At 35.1% G+C, this 18,093-nt stretch overlaps 1 protein-coding gene across 1 annotated transcript; it reads left to right on the forward strand.

The window, feature by feature from the left end:
• The first annotated feature begins 5,463 nt into the window (after positions 1-5,463).
• Positions 5,464-9,381, forward strand: LOC135631576 (receptor-like protein EIX2). The gene is made up of 3 exons (XM_065139307.1): positions 5,464-6,991; positions 7,415-7,663; positions 8,627-9,381. The coding sequence occupies exons 1-3, from the start codon at positions 5,464-5,466 to the stop codon at positions 9,379-9,381; spliced, it is 2,532 nt and encodes an 843-aa protein (XP_064995379.1).
• Positions 9,382-18,093: the final 8,712 nt, after the last annotated feature.

Genomic DNA, 18,093 nt, shown 5'->3' on the forward strand with positions numbered 1-18,093 from the left:
TTAGAAAAGCAACAAGCTGATGAACTTTAATCTATTGAATTTTAACCGTTTATCTCAACATCTACTAGGGCAGATGAATATTAATAATATTCATCTTTTTCAAAGTACCGGTAATCAAGAATGGAATACACTTCACAATTCACCTAAAAACCATCTTATTGATCGATCTAACAGTACGCGAGCATTAAGAAAAGGTAAATAAAGAAAAGAAAACGCGATCGCAAATTACCAGCAATCAAGATTGATTTGGACCTCGTGATTCACCTAAAATCCATGTTCTCGATCGATCTAGCAATGCGCGAGCATCAAGAGAAAAGGGATAATCAAGAAAGGGAAGCGGCGTACAAGGGACGGTAATCATGAGGAGGATCTGGGGATGGAGACGGATCTAAGAGGAGAAATTTCTCTTGGTAAGGAATTTCCATTCCAATCTCGCACCAGAGCTCCTGCTGCTGCTCGCGTCGCCTCCGGTTCCGGCGACAGACTCCAAAGAAGACGAGAGCAGCAACGAAGAAAAGATCACGTAAATGAGGAGGAGGAGCTGCGAAAGCGGCCCTCTCGTCGGCGGCGACAGCTTCGACGGGGTTTCCGGAGACCAAGGTGGGTTCGCTCGATCTTCCTCGCCCGTTGGGCCGGAATTCAAATCTAACAGATCATTTGGGGCTTTCTTGATTCGATTTCAAGATTCGACTCACCAGTCTGCATTTGTATAACCTTCCAGAGTCTGAACAAATTCTGAACAAGATTAGAGCTCAAAATTTGTAGAAACAAGATATCGTTATAAGCTATTTCACAGATTAGATAACAAACATGTTTCGGTACAAATTCGGGTACTTAGCTACGATGACACATCATGTACCAACTTGGCAAAGAGATGGATCGAATTCATATGCCCCATGCCTCGAGCCTTCCATTGTGATGGCAACCTAACCAAATATAAGCAATATACATCGGTACAAGCTTCTTGATCTGAACATTCGAAGGGGTAATGCACCCTTTACGATGGAGCTTGTCCTCCTTTTCTTCCAACATAACAGACATTAGCGGTATTTTCTTTTTTTAAATGGTGTAAGTATTCGCACATTATTTTGAGTTAGTTTTACTTTATGCCACTCTTCTTTTAGATTTTGGTAATCAGTTTTACCTAAAGCCGAAAATAAAAATCGTAATAATTAGTTTAATATGAAAATTGTTGTACTAACACCACTAATGTTTGTTCTAAGTTCGAAAGAAAATTTTGAAGGGTTGCATTAAATCATCGATAATGTCAGATTTTATAATAAAATATTATATTAAAATCACTAATAATCATTCCAAACTTAGAAGAAAAGATGAAGGTTTGTGCTAAATCAATTAAAGCAAATGTAAAACCATGTTTTATGTCAACTTTCTTTTAGATTTTTGTTATTTTTTTCACTTAAAATGGATGATGATGATGATGCTAAGTTTGAAATGAAATGTATTATACTAATAGTGCTAATGCATGTCTCAAGCTCAAATAAAAAAATTGAAGAGTTATAATGTTACAATGTTACAATGTCCTAATGTTTTAAGTCGAAAATCTCATAAAAGATGTTACAATGTTCAGGGCCTAAATCCTGATTGTTTTGATGAAAATATAAATAAAAAATTAATCATATTCTATAATATTTCTCTAGTCCAAACGAATGCATTTTAATTCAGTTGGGAAACACAAGAAGTTGATTGATGATATGGTAGAGATACAAATTGGTTAGCTAATTTTATTTAGAATTTTAAAGTAATATAGCTAGGTGAAAAGAGAATTGATCTCATGAGTTCAACACTCTTTATTATATCTTTAAATTTATTTATTTATCTTTTCTCAAAAAATTATACTACAAATACTTCAAATGTCTCTATATCCTATGTGGAAAAAACCACCATTTACATTATTATTTGGCTATATACAATCAAGTCAGTCATGATGTACTCTTTTTTCTATGATAATGGATGAGGCATAACTTATGTAGACATCAACTTTCCACTCCTTTCAAAGATTAAACAAAATAAATTATAATAATTTTTAGTTATTTTTTTATTCATTGGTTTCTCTTTTCAAAAAGTAACCAAATTATTATGGGGTCAAGTCAATTAGAATGATTTTTAATGATTTTTTTTATTCGTTGATTACTTTTTTAAAAAAGTAGCCAAATTATTAATTGGGTCAAGTAAACGATAATGATTTTGATAACATTTTTCTTTGATTCCATTCTTAATGGTGGCTTTATTTTATGAAACATGTCGTTATCTATCTCTCTCTTTTTCTCTTTTTCTTTTTTTGCCGTGAATTTCATGCTACATTGACAATTGAAGAGAATGACGGCTTTTGACTTCCACCATCAATTTCCTATCATATTGTTGAATGTCTATATCTGCGGTCAAGCTTGGTTATGACATGGAATGAAATGAAAAAGCCTCCACCATAAGTTGAGTTTCTAATTTGTTTTGGACATTGACTTATTTTCGTATTACTTGACTTTGACTAGTGACAATTTTGTTGGACACATATTCTTGTGGAACGATTCAGCCTCATCCAGGAGATCCCTCGTGACAACTTTCTCCTCTAATGGAGCACTCACGCATGCGTTAGGCAAATATGAGCTTATATATTAATACGAGAGCTGCCGGGTTTAGGGGTAGAGCTCGCTGTTAAACATGAGCCGGAGAACCCTTCTTCTTCTTGTCCTCACCTTTTCTGGCATTGAGTGAAGTAAATGATAATGATTTGAGTGATTTTTTTTTATTTTCTTTAATAATGAATTAGATAAATGATAATGCTTCAAAGTAATTATCTTACGTTACCTTCCGTGAATGGATCATTTAACATGACACAATTTCTTTAATAACAATTAACTTGAGATAAGTTGTTATTAACCAAACTTTGATGATAAAATCTTCACTTAATTGAATGATTCAATATATTAATTGAATTAAGTAAATGATAATGGTTTGAGTGACTTTTTTTTTATTTCCTCTGTTCAAGAATTAGACAAATGGTTGGGTTAAATAAACGATAGTGATTGAAAGTATCTTTCTTTTGTTTCCTTCGGTAAATGAATTATTTGACACAATATGATGTCCATAATAGTAATTAACATGAGATAAGTTGATGTCCTTAATATATTAAAATAAAGATTAATGTTCCAAAATCAACACTACTAAGTATTTGATTATTTCTTTTAACCACCATTCAATAACTAATTCTTTATTATAAATTTTTTACTCAATTTAATGATTTAACACATTAATAGAGTCAAGTAAATGACAATACTTGAGATCAAAAGAGTGTAAATTATCCATCCTCAACTTAATCTCAGCAGTTACGGGTATAAGGTGCCAAGGGGTTTCCTTGGTTCCATTGATGATCGAGATGAGTGATTGAGAGTCCGATTGAATCCTTAGGCTGGTTATTTATAGTTCTTGAGCATGGTGGAGCCCTTTCATCAATGGATTGTGCGCTTGTAATGGAAGTTGCCCACAACAGCAATGGTGGAGTTGGAAGGCGAGAGGAAGCAAAGGCTTGAACCATCACATTACATAATCTAATCAAAAGTTTCATCGAAATTAAAGAATAGGAAAGGAGACTTAAGATCGTTCTAGAGATTTGTTTGTCATGACCATCTCCCTCGTGAAGCCAATAAGCCCATGCGTCAAAGAACTCGAAACAAATTTCAATTTGGCCTGGAGCATATTCCAAAAAGAGAGGGCCGAACAACATTGTAGGAGAATATGTGGGGAGGTATCTACCGAAAGGTGACAGACAAAACAATTATCTTGCTGGTGGTGCAGAACATGTGCAAAGAGAGCAGAGATGGGTAATCGGTTCCAGGAGAGCTTCCATAAAAATAGTTTAACTTTAGGAGAGAATAGTAAGTAGTCATATCGCCTTCTAGCCGTGCCAAACCTCCTCCTTAGAATCTGATTTGATATACCGATAGAATTGGATTGTTATATCAAGTGTCATCATCAAGAGCTTTAGAAATAGGTATTCTAAGTATCCATTCCGTCAGGATCCGTGAAAGAGCTGCTCAAACAAAACGACATTCAAGAGATTAGAAACCAGAAGATTTTTGTTTTATGTCACTTTCCTTTTAGATTTTTGTTTTTTTTTTTGAACTTAAAATGGATGATGATGATGCTAAGTTTGAAATGAAATGTATTATACTAACAGTGCTAATGCATGTCACAAGCTCAAATTAAAAAATTGAAGAGTTACCTAAGATCGCTTGTAAGCGTCCTAATGTTTTAAGTCGAAAATCTCATGAAAGATGTTACAATGTTGAGAGCCTAAATTTTGATTGTTTTGATGAAAACATAAATAAAAAATTAATCATATTCTATAATATTTCTCTAGTCCAAACGAATGCATTTTAATTCAGTTGGGAAACACAAGAAGTTAGATTGATGATATGATAGAGCTACAAGTTGGTTAGCTAATTTTATTTAGAATTTTAAAGTATGTACTAAGTGAAAAGAGAATTGATCTCATGAGTTCTAGTAAGGCACACTCTTTATTATATCTTTACAATTATATATTTATCTTTTCTTCTCAAAAAAACTTATACTATAAATACTTCAAACACCTCTCTCTACATTCTCTAGTGGAAAAAATCACTATTTACATTAATATTTGGCTATATACAATCACGCATTCTTCTTTCTTTCTATGATAATCGATGAGGCATGACTTGTGCATGCGTCAACTTTCTACTTCTTTAAAAGATTAAACAAATAATTATCAGGTCATTTTTTATTGACAAATTCCTCCACTCTTTTGGAAGACTAAATATAAAAATTATCAGGTCAAGTAAATAATAATTTTTTTTTATTCATTGGTTACTTTTTTTTTCAAAAAGTAACCAAATTATTATTGGATCAAGTAAACTAGAATAATTTTTAGTGACTTTTTTTTATTGTTTGATTACCTTTTTCAAAAAGTAGTCAAATTATTAATTGGGTCAAGTAAATGATAAGGATTTTGATAGCATTTTTCTTTGATTCCATTCTTAATCATAGTTTTCTTTCATGAAGCATCTCATTCTGTCTTTCTCATCTTTTTTTTCCATAAATTTCATGCTACATTGACAATTGAAGGGAATGAGGACTTTTGATTTCCACCATCAATCTTCTATCATATTGTTGGATGTCTATATTTATGATCCGGAATGCGACACCTGTGGTGAAAATTAAGCAATGAAAAAGCCTCCATCATAAGTGAGTTTTCAATTTGTTTTGGACATTGACTTATTTACCTATAAATTGACTTTGACTAGTGACAATTTTGTTGGACACATCTTCGTGTAGAACGTTCGACTTTCTCCTTTAACTTGTTCCCATGTTGCTTGAATTTGACTAGTGACAATTTTGTTGGACACACATGAGAGCTTATATAAGCTTGTACACACACACACACGAGAGCTGAGGTAGAGCTCACTATTAAACATGGGTGGGAGAACCACTCTTCTTGTCCTCACCTTTTCTCTTACTGTTCTTAGCATTGAGCTTGGGATTTCTCGTGGCTGCCGAGAGACGGAGAGGAAAGCCCTCATCGACTTGAAGCGTGGACTTCATGATCCTTCCAATCGTCTCTCTTCCTGGGTCGGCGAGGACTGCTGTGCATGGGAAGGAGTTGTTTGCAGCAACTTCTCTGGTCATGTTATCAAGCTGGATCTTCGGAATAGACGACGAATGGATCTATATGAGGAATGCTCTCATCAGGAAAATTCTTATGATCCAGGATGCAAATGGGCAGTGCGTGGTGACATGACTCCATCACTGCGTTCTCTCCAACAACTTGGTCACCTGGACCTCAGCGGCAACTCTTTTACGCATAAACCTATCCCCAAGTTCTTTGGAGCTTTCAGAAGACTAACATATCTTAACCTCTCAGGTGCAGGCTTCGTGGGTAGAGTACCTGACCAGCTCGGAAATCTATCCACTTTGCAGCACCTCGACCTTTCTTATAACTGCTATGGGGATGATGAAGGTGATGGCTTCTTCTGCTTGTACCTTGAGAACACGAGATGGATCTCTATGCTCACTTCCCTTCGGCATCTTAACATGACTTGTGTCCGGTTTACAAATGCGGCCAACTGGTTACAAGATTTGAATGCACTACCACAAATACAAGAGATTGAATTAAGTTATTGTGACTTAGGGACCTTTCCACGTTCGCTGTCTCATGCCAACTTCACATCTCTCACCACGCTTGATTTAGGAGGCAATGATATAAACTCCACCATACCAGATTGGGTGTTCAATATTACTAGCCTCGAGTTCCTTTATCTTGGTGGGAATGAAATATACGGATTCTTTCCTAATTCTATTGCGAAGTTGACATCTCTCAAGGCACTCGACTTGTCTGGGAGTGTGTTCCAAGATGGCTCCATGCGATTAGCTCCTATATCCAACCTCTGCAAGCTCCAAATTCTCGATCTAAGCTATGTGCCTATTAACGATGTCCTTGCCAATTTAAAAATGGTTTTCTCTGGATGTCTTAGGAATAGCATGGAGGAATTGTACCTCGGAGGCACCCAACTGAGTGGTTTCTTTCCGGATTGGCTAGGGAACATCAAGAATCTTAAATCTCTTGATCTTTCTTTCAACTCCCTCTATGGATCAGTGCCTGCATCTATCGGGAATCTATCATTGCTGCAACATTTAGTTTTAGATTCCAATGATTTGAATGGGACGATTTCGAAAGGCATCGGACAACTAAAGAGCCTTGTTGATTTGGATCTCCACAATAACTCGTTGAGCATATCGGAGGATGACTTGGTTAATCTATCGAGTTTGAAGTATTTGGACATTTCGTACAACTTCATTGAATTAAACAAAAGCGATGATTGGATCCCTCCTTTTCAGCTTCAAAGTCTCTTCATGGATTTCTGTCAAATAGGGCCCACGCCCCAATTTCCAAAATGGCTCCGAACACAAACCATTCTTCATCGACTACAATTGTCAAGTGCAGGTATCAAAGACATGTTTTTCGATAGGCTTCCTTCTAGTCTTGAGTATTTGTATCTCTCCAATAATGAGATCACTTATGATGCACAACAATATTTTCCAAATCTAATTATGTTGGATCTCAGAAATAATTCTTTGTCTGGACATCTTCCTCCAAAAATATTAAACATGATGCCAAGACTCAAATATTTGTATCTCTCCAACAACAAGATTACTGGTGAGATGAGTTATTTCTAGATATTTATTTCTCTCAAAAAACTTCTTCTTAGGGCATTTTCATGCAAGAATCTCAAACGCAAAACCAAACTTACTATCGTTTGATTTATCTATCATTTCAGGCTCTTTATTTTTTCTTTTTGAAATACTCCAATTTTAAAAATGGCTCCAAACACAAATATCCCTTCATGTTTTATATTTTCACTTGCAGGAGTAAAAGACATGATTCTCGATGGGCATCCTTCTAGTCTTGAGCATTTGGATCTTTCTTATAACTCTCTCAATCGATCACAACTTGTATCTCTTGGAAACCTCTCTATGCTGCAATCTTTGGATTTAGGATCCAACAATTTGAAGGGGATGCTTCCGGAAGGCATCAAATGGTTGAAGGGCCTTACGGATTTGGATCTCTACAATAACTCATTGAGATTATCGGAGGACGACCTTGCTAATCTACCAAGTTTGAAATATTTGGATATTTCATATAACTCTATATACTTGAACAAAAGCGATGATTGGATCCCGTCCTTTCAACTTAACACCCTTCTCATGAGATTCTGCCAAATACTGCCCATTCCCCAATTGCCGAAATGGCTCCGAACACAAACCAATCTTCGTGAATTATATTTATCAAATACAGGTATAAAAGAAACGATTCCCAACTGGCTTCCATCCGGTCTCAAGTATTTGGATCTCTCCAATAATATGATTGGCGGTGATGTACCATATTATTTTTCAAATCTAAATATACTGGATCTTAGCAATAACTTGTTATCAGGATATCTTCCTCTAAACATATCAAACATGATGCCAAGTCTGGAATATTTGTCTCTCTCCAACAACAAGTTTACGGGTGAGATGCCACAATTCTTTCCAAAACTGAGATATTTATTTCTTTCAAATAACTCATTCTCTGGGAATCTTTCAACAAGAATCACAAATAACATGCCAACTTTACAATGGTTCGATATATCTACGAATAATATGAGTGGTGAGATTCCCTTTTCTTATTGTCAATTGAGGAATTTGGAAGGGCTTCAGCTTTCTGAGAATAATTTGTCAGGAGAGGTTCCTAATTGCTGGAAAAATTCCTCAAATTTACTTCTTTTAGACTTATCAAGCAACAAATTAGTAGGTGGAGTCCCTGATTCGCTCTGTAATTTGCAAACACTGGAGTCACTGCACTTGAGTCACAATAATTTATCCGGGCCGATTCCTCATTGTTTAAAGAGTTGCACAGAACTATCTACTCTCGACTTGGGCCACAACAATTTTATCGGGAACTTACCAACTTGGATTGGAGAAGGCCTATTGTCTCTGAAGACACTTAGCTTACGCTCGAATGCCTTCAACGGCAGTATTCCTCGATTATCTTCTCTACCATCTCTTCGTATCTTGGATCTCTCCAATAACAATCTTTCAGGAACAATACCACAGAGCTTTGGAGACTTAAATGCATTGAAAAGCGTTCCTATGTATCATTGTTGTTACTTCAAAACCACTCATCTCTACGAGGAAGATATGTGGCTTATTATAAAAGGAAGAGAAATTAAGTATACAACCATCAGACAACTTTCAATTGATACACTTATTGATCTCTCCAACAATTACTTATCTGGAAACATTCCTGAAGAATTGGGGAATTTGCATGGATTGCGGAGCTTAAATCTGTCCAGAAATATCCTTATAGGTCAGATACCATGGAGCATTGGCAGAATGAAAAAACTAGAAGTTCTTGATCTATCAAGAAATAATATCTCTGGTGCAATTCCTTCAGATTTGACAGCCTTGAATTTCTTGAACCAATTAAATTTATCATATAACAATCTTTCAGGAAGGATTCCCATCGGCAACCAGTTGCAAACTTTTACTGATCCATCCATTTATGCTGGCAATCCAAATCTTTGTGGGCCTCCTCTTCTCAAAAATTGTACGGTGAATATAGCGAAGGTTGATGAAGAAGAGCAAAATGAAGATTCTTCTGAGAGTAGAATGGAAACACTTTGGTTATACACGAGCATCACGCTAGGATTTATTACCGGATTTTGGGCAATTTGTGGAAGCCTTTTGTTGCGACAGACATGGAGGATCGCGTACTTCCGCGCCATTGATAACATGTGTGACAAGCTATACGTGGTGATGGTAGTGACCGTGGCAAAATACAAAAGGAAGCTATGATAACTCATCCGACTTAAGTAATAGCAATGGTATTGGTATCGATCAATATGTGATACACTCATGGTTTGCATGTCTTTTCATAACACACCGTCACATGATTTTAATTTTTCCTTTTTGTGCATGCTATAGTGACTCTGTTATATGATCTGCTGATGTTTGTCTACGTAGTTGTTTGTCAAAACTGTCATCAAAATATGAGTCATCTGCCTATGGTTTATAAGTTGTTATTTGTTTCATGCAGCAGTGGTTATGGTGTTCATATCTATGCTTGTAAGGTGATTCATAACATTATTAACAAATTCTAACTCTGTTGTTGGAGGAGGTCGACATGACTCATCCGACTTAAGCAATAGCAATAGCATTAGTATCAATCAGTATGTGATACACTCATGGTTTGCATGTCTTTTCATAACACACCGTCATATGATTTTAATTTTTCTTTGTGCATACTATAGTGACTCTGTTATATGATCTGTTGATGTTTGTCTACGTAGTTGTTTGTCAAAACTTTATGTCATCAAAATATGAGTCCTCTGCCTATGGTTTATGAGCTGTTATTTATTTCATACAGCAGTGGTTATGGTGTTCATATTGTTAGAGGGGGTCGACATGACTCATCCAACTTAAGCAATAGCATTAGTATCATTCAGTATGTAATACGCTCATGGCTTGCATGTCATAATGTCACAAATCATAAGAGTTTTAGCTTGACAACATCAAGGAAAACCATGTAAACCGTAGCATGGGTTTCATTGGACTTATTATTGACACTAACAAGAAGTAAATTACTTTATCATCACGGTAAATTATAAGGTGGATCATTGGAGTAGACTCGGACGAAACAAGAAGCTCATCTCCACATGGAGACACCTCACAAATGTTTAATTAGAGCACCACTTTGTTCCCGCTACATTACATTAATTCTAGGGTGCTCATCATAATACATATACATATCTATCTATATATATATTGCATAATATAAAAGTGTAGGAAGAAATAAAGACTTGTTATTTCAAGGGTGAAGTGTATCGAGACATGTTCCACATTGGCAAAGCTTAGATCTAAACAATCTACATTGAGATTATAATGTGTATGCTTGTAATAAATTTTTTCTTTATTTATGCAAACTTGTTTTAAGTTGAGAAATACTTATTTTGATGTTTGACAAATTCCCTTCTTCGTATCACCGCACCTTCAAATTTTCCTTATTTTTTCTTTCTTCTTCATATTATCCCATTGGTTTTAGCAAACAAAAAAGATTATGAAAAGTTTTTTTCTTCTTTTAAGTGCAGAAATACTTGTAAAATATCACAAAAGAACTCAACCTCAGAGTATCTCACATTATAAATTGACAAGAGTAACATGGACACCAAATCAATCAAATAATTCAATAGGAAATATTCTGTTTGGCTTTAGACAAACCTTACACACATATTATTCTTTGTATCGATTGGGAGGCACACTTGCTGAACATCATGTGCTCTTCTTCACCCTAAACAAATATATAAGTATATTATACATAAGAAGGAAGCAATATGGTTTATTGGACCATCGATTATTGTTTTGGTTAACGGCTTCATTAGTAATGTCTTAATTGATAATACAATGGGCTCTTATTGGCTTAAATTTGCATAATTGAATCCTTGTTCATTTAAATTAAAATGTCGAAAAGATAAGCAAAAATACCATGAATATTCTTATTGACACAGAAGAGTTATTAATAATTGAGTTTCTACATCTCTATTCCACCGGTCAAACATGAATGATTAAAGTTTTTGGATTTTGCTATACTAAGGGATTGATACGAAAAGATATCTGTCTTTAATCAAAACTTTGACACAGGGGTACCAATTTGTTTAAAAAATAAAAATTAATTTACTGAATTTACTATGTTGGTGGGAATTAAAATATAATATATTCTCTAGATCGTGAAATATTGTTCTCCTAGTCACTTGCGACTACTACCCGAATATATCTACATCATATAGATGATAGATCATTTTTATTATTTTTCTGCTGACCTCACGTCTCATTGTGAGCTACTTTCACCATATTATGGGAATCACCATTATGATAATATTACTATTGCACCACTCTCGTTTTGTTTTGTCACGATAATAACCCCCACTGTAATGGCTCCCACAACGATCACCTTCATAGCAATGGCCACTATGGTGATAACCTCCGAGGCCCTTAGGACTTCCCTCTCCCATGACTCCCTTTTTCAATGTTTCTATCGAGAGAGTTAGAGAGGGAGGTCATAAGAGCAATATGACCTTAATATACTATGATAAGGACAAGGGTAGAAGAGGTGGATGAAGGCATGAGCTTGAAACTTCCTCGATAAGGTGATGTAGTTTTAGACGCACAACGATAGGGAAGGACGAGAGTGAGGGAGAGGGCAAGAGTTAAGGCGATAAACAAAGACGCAAGCACAAAGCTAGCATTGAGAGCAAGAGGTGGAGAGCGAGGTGGGGCTAAGATAAACTCGTCTTTTAAAAAATAAAAAAAAATTTTATGAGAATTAAGCAAAAAGAGAGAGCTCTCGAGGAACAAATAGAAAATTAAAGTTTTTTTTAGAGAATATATAATAATTATAATTATAATACTAATAATTTTGCCCAACTTTTAATCGTGGTCTCGACGTCTCTACCGCCCCTACAACAGCGGTTCGTTCTTCTAACGACTCTTATTCCTACTACTTTGTCGGAAGAAGTGGCGATCTCGAGTTCCAGGAGCTGAGCTGCCACATCTCATGGACGCCACGTGAACTAAGGGGTTACGGGTGAAAGAGGAAGGAAGAGCAAAGATGTCGGAGGATCGACTGGCTTTAACTCCGGCGACGTCACTGCGTCCCATTAGCATTAGAAGTGTTCAGGGTTTGGAGGGAATAATGTGATGACACTGAACTGCTCGATCGCTACATGCATCATATATTATCGTATCAACCACACCGAATCAACTCAGAGAGGGCAGACCAGGCAAGCTTTTCCAATGGTTTGTTGGCATGGATCCCGCGACCGGTCGCGGTTTGGAAGCCACCTGTTCCTCTCTCTCTCTCTCTCTCTCTCTCTCTACACAAAACCACCCACCACCTCTCTGCCCATCTGTCACTACATCCATGCAGAATTCGAGCTCATGGGCTCCTCTTCCTTTTCCTCCTCCTCCTCCTCCTCTGATGGATCATTAAGCACGGTCGAAATCCAAGTTGCCTCATAATATCGAAATGAAATTGATAATAGGTTCGAGTAAGCATCGTGGTTTAATATAATTAATTTTTTTGAATTATTGAACAGATAAATTAAACCGATCAATCGAACACTTTTTTTATTTTTAAAGAGAATTTCCCCTTTCTTCCTCCAATTGAATCGATTTTATCTATTAATCCAAACCGGTTCAAATTAATATTATATATTATAAGTTTAATAATAAATAAATTATTTTATTTAATTAAACAAATAATATATATATATTTATTTAAAATATGATAAAACATAACACAATAATATTAATTATATATTAATAAAAATTGAAATTGATCAATAAAATATTTAAATATTAATCATATTTGAAACAATGTACGAGTATACTTTTTTATTTTTTAAACTAATAATAAATTCTATAATTTTAATTACCATTTTAATACAAAAATCAATTAAATAAAAAATAAGTAATACTTATATACTCCTTATGTAGAGGTTTTCATCTTAGAAGCCAATATATTTCATACTTGAATCCCTATTCTCATTATTTTAACAGAATTAAGATAAAAATCTCTACATAAGCATGAATTTCTCTAGCAAATTCATGCTAAATATATATAGCGCTCATTCTCTAAGGCTATTAAGGTTTCTTTTCTGAAAACTATTGCGTATTTTCGGCGTTAATCCAACTCCATGCATGGCTGATAAGACAAAGGCGCTCTCTCTCTCTCTCTCTCTCTCTCTCTCTCTCCCACATAAGAACGAAGACAAAATGACTTGTTTGCCGGCCTCCGGACTGAGAATTATAAATAAAGAGATGGCAAGTCATAGCAAGCAAGAGAAGAAGCCTCGCAAGTTCGTAATGCTTCAAGAAATTAGTGATGCATGCTTGGTATCGTGAATTCATTAGCCATGAATGCTGCTGAAAGATTCATGATGTTATCACACGCCACAGTTTGAATTGCTCCATCTTCCTTCTGCATCCTGCTTCTTGTCCAAGCATGTACACAGTATGACAGAGAGCTGACCGCAAAACCATGCTCTCGCTCGGTTTGCGGATATGACGGATGCCGTCATTGGCCTCAACTTTTCTTTGTATACTTAACGGGGAGTTGTATGTCGTTAGGAAACCCACGCATGCATGCATGCCTGCCTGCATCCTAATTTGCTTCTTTACTGCTCCAACCAGGATTCTGTATATTGATCATCTTAAACTTTTAGAACTACCGATCACCCTTTTGTTTATGCAAGGGTCAAATATTCTTTAATTATGTGATTTACCCAAATCATGAAGTCATGGGAGCAATTGAGGAATGTCAAATCCTTCTGATAAGAAGACTATAGATTGGTTAGAACCATAATTAAAGAATTGTGATCTCGTTTCTTTTGGAGCCTCTTCTGACGCCTCATATATATCCAACAACAAAAATTGATGCCACGGCTGAATCCAATGCTTGCTTCGGATGTACTTATAGAGCTTTCAACGACACAGAAAAAGAATGCGAGAAGTGAAACATGACATGCATAGAAAAGTCGTAGAGTTGTCTCAAGTTTACACAGAAGCGCAGTGTCCTAAACATTTGACTTGGGTATGGCTGTTGATCTGCAGGAAATAAAAATGGTGGTGGTCAACATTTCCTAATCCATGATAAGCATCTCAAGGTTCTCTTTGTTGCTAAGTTTTCTTCCCCACTACTTGTGACATCATTCCAATTCCTAACCCATACATAAGAAACTTGTCATACTCTCTGATCTATTCAAAGTTTTGACCAAGTTGGTGCATTAGCTGATCCCTCACCTAAACTATTTTGGATACCACTTGAATCACCAAATATTGGTCAACACTTGGGCAATTCCCTTTTTCTTTAATCGGGACGTAGGAGGCATTGGAACAAAGATGATGCACAATGCAACATATAGATGAGCTGCAAGAGTACTTAAACCTTTTCATCAGCTAATGATTTATGCTGATGCAAGTTCAAAGATCCATCTATATATAGATCTAAATTGCTTTCTTGATCATATATATATATATATATATATATATATATATATATATATATATATATATATATATATATATATATATATATATATATATATATATATATATATATATATATATATATATATATATATATATATATATATATATATATATATATATATATATATATATATATATATATGATTTATGGATGGGAAATTGGACCTCTTCTACAAATCAGATGTAAATATTTGGTAAGGAAACTTGAAGATTGCAAATCCGGTCAATAAATCATATATCTGTAATGGAATAACATTAAAAGGTTTTTCAATCATGGTTAGGACCTTTTGCTTTTCAAGTACTAAGAGAAGAGACTGTCTTTAGAATTGTCCGAAGAGGTTGCAACTCTTAATCATATTTGTAGAGGATATCAATCCTTAAATCAGGGAAGAAGCAGAGAAGCAGCAAGTTAATTTGTAGGAGCAGATGAGTCTATTATCATTATCTTAGGCATAGACATTTTGGATCTATGGTTCAAATCTATTATGTTAATGTGTCAGTTAATCATGACACAGCATGTTCTTAATGAACTATAAGCATGATATTTTAGGCAAACCACATTAAGCAATTTCTTATTAAGCATTTGAAACATTATTCAAGGATTTAAAAGAGATCCTTCATATGATAGTTTAATCATATTCTTTTCAAAAATGTTCTTATGTAGAAATTAAATCTGACAGTGCTATGTCAGTTTAGTCTATCTAATACCTTGAAAAGCTTCCTTGGTCCTAAAGGAGCCACTGGCTGCCGGACGTCAAGGTCATTTTGGCTTTCAAGGCAATGCAATGGGCATTAGTTGTTTGGTTCTCTGAATATAATTGTTTCAAGACAACAAACTGACTACTAGCTGATGATTGGCAAGTGGGAACCGAGGATTGCATTCATTGTTGTTTCTAACTTGTGCCGGCTAGCAAATGCTGGGCTTACACGGTACTGTTGCTTGGTGCTGGCCAACACATTGATCTCAAGCTGCATTGTCGTCATAGCAACTACAGGGCAAATGGGTGTTTTCCCTGGACATGTTGCCACCATTGCAGAGGGGTTCTTTCTGTCCCCGAGGGGAATGAAGTTACCAAGTATTTCGTTAGCAGTGGGTTTGCCTTTTACACGCCAGCTCTGTTACTGACATAGTTGTTGTCGACCACGTTGATCCAAGCCCGGTCCAAAAAGGCCTCGGGGACTTCACCCAGAAAAGGCTGAAGCCCAGATCGGTGTCGATGTTCGTAGGGCATCGAATGCTGCACCATCCGGTTGAGTATTGGTATTTATCGCTTGAGATATGATCCTCTTGGCTCATGATTCAACGACAGGAGGAAAGAGGTGCAAATCCAATAATTTTTTGTGGGATAAGGAAATTACAGAAAACATAATTAAAATGATGTGCCTGATCACCGCATGATGAAATAATGGAACTTGTGGTGTACTTGTCATGGCTTCCAATTGTAGTGAGCTCTCGTCGTAATGGTGAAGTCCCTAAGCAGTCTGCAGCAGCATAACCTGTTATGTGCCATGGTTAAAAACATGATCAAATTGGGAATTCGGAGAAGCTAATTATTTGTCTTCGATATAGCTTTTTCTGCTTTGGTTATGGCCAAGACTTGCAACTGAGAGATAACAAGTAATGCAATCACACCGACATGGTGACATGCAATTATAAAGTTTTCTCCAATTACAATTAAAAATCAAACTGTTTTAACTATTTAGGATCAATCGTATGGATTTTTATTTTAAACAATCTTAGAAAATTTTCACACACACGCATAACATATGGCAGGAAATTTTCAAAAGGGTGTTGATGACCATTTCAAGCCTTTTGTATTAAACATTAATCTTTAGTGTTATTTATGAGCTGTTTTTTTTTTTTTTTTAAAGTAGCATTGGCTATGGTGTTCATATCTATGATTATAAGGTGATTCATAATCTAATTAACAAATTCTAACAAGCATAAATTAATGCAAAGATTAAAAATAGTGAATTTTTTGTCATTCGAAATTGGACTTTCTGTCAATTGTTTTGCAGCAAGTGGACATCAATTGCAATAGGCATTCATGAAAATAGACCTTTACATATTTTATTATAAGCAGACTAACATCGTATACTGCACCTGCAAATTAGGTTGTGAGATAGAACTGAAGTTGGATACTCTCTCGATCCTCTCACATGTGGCTATGTGATTCTTCTTAAAGTTTCCATCTTATTATTATCCACGGGATGATTTGTTGAAGGACCCCAAGGGATATGTCAATTACATGTAAAATGATACCCTCCCTTTGAGAATTGGCATAAGCTCAATTACATCAATTATATGGATGCTGCTGGAGAGGCTGGTTTTCTTATTCGGAATAATAATAAGTGTACTTTGGATGTTGGATGCAAGCGTACAATGAACATGCCAATACTCTACAATTAATCCGTTGCATCGATGGAAAGGCTTGCTGTTGCATTTAGAACTTGATGCACTTACATGTGGTTGTATACAGAGAAACCATTGAGGATCAAACAAGTCGCAACGACTGTTGCAGCAACAAAATTAAAATTTATATCACTGAATTGCAATTAACCAGATATAAAATGATATTCTTAATACATTACAAAATAGATTAATATTTTAAAATTATAACTCTTAGGTATTTGACTACTGCTACATAGTAAATAATGGTAATTTGGAGTAGCTTTCTTTCGTTGTCTTGGATGAATAGATAGTAAACAATGGTTATTTGGAGTAGCTTTGTCTTGGATGAATATATTTTTTGACAAGATATGATGTCCTTAATAGCAATTAACTTAGTATAAGTTATGTCCTTAATATATTGCAATACAGATTAATGCTCCAAAATCAACATTGTTGAGTATTTGATTGCTTCTGTTAGCCACTGGTTTAATTATTTTTTATAATAAATTCTTAGCTTAATAGAATGATATTCAATCATCAATCTTTTATGATAAATTCTCGACTTAATTGAACGATTCAAATACATTAACGAAGTCAAGTAAACGATAATGATTTGAGTGACTTTTCTTTGTTTTCTTTATTCAAGAATGAGATAAATTACGGGGACAAGTAAATGATGGTGATTCGTATTAGTTATCTTTTGTTGCCTTTGGTGAATGGATTGTTTGACACCACACGATATCCTTAATACATTGCAATAGAGATTATTATTCCAAAATTAATACTCCTGAATATTTGATTGTTAAATCAATCACTAACCTTTGATGATAAATTCTCGACTTAATTGAACGATTCAACACATTAGTGGAGTCAAGTAAATGACAATGATTTGAGTAACTTTTCTTTATTTTTTTCCATTCAATAATTGGACAAATCGTTAAGTTAAACGATGGTTATTTAGAGTTTGACACAACACTATCCTTAATAATAATTAACTTGAGATAAACCGATGTCCTTAATATATTACGAGATTAATGCTTTAAAAAATCAACACTTCTAAGTATTTGATT

This window comes from Musa acuminata, chromosome BXJ3-2 (assembly GCF_036884655.1).
Source record: "Musa acuminata AAA Group cultivar baxijiao chromosome BXJ3-2, Cavendish_Baxijiao_AAA, whole genome shotgun sequence".
NCBI lineage: Eukaryota > Viridiplantae > Streptophyta > Magnoliopsida > Zingiberales > Musaceae > Musa > Musa acuminata.

Excerpts from the sequence above, each read along its gene's own strand:
- LOC135631576 (XM_065139307.1), top strand. The coding sequence starts at position 5,464 with ATGGGTGGGAGAACCACTCTTCTTGTCCTCACCTTTTCTCTTACTGTT. Across the intron at positions 6,992-7,414 it reads ACTACAATTGTCAAGTGCAG|GAGTAAAAGACATGATTCTC; the intron begins GTATCAAAGACA and ends TTTCACTTGCAG. Across the intron at positions 7,664-8,626 it reads CGACCTTGCTAATCTACCAA|GAACAATACCACAGAGCTTT; the intron begins GTTTGAAATATT and ends ACAATCTTTCAG.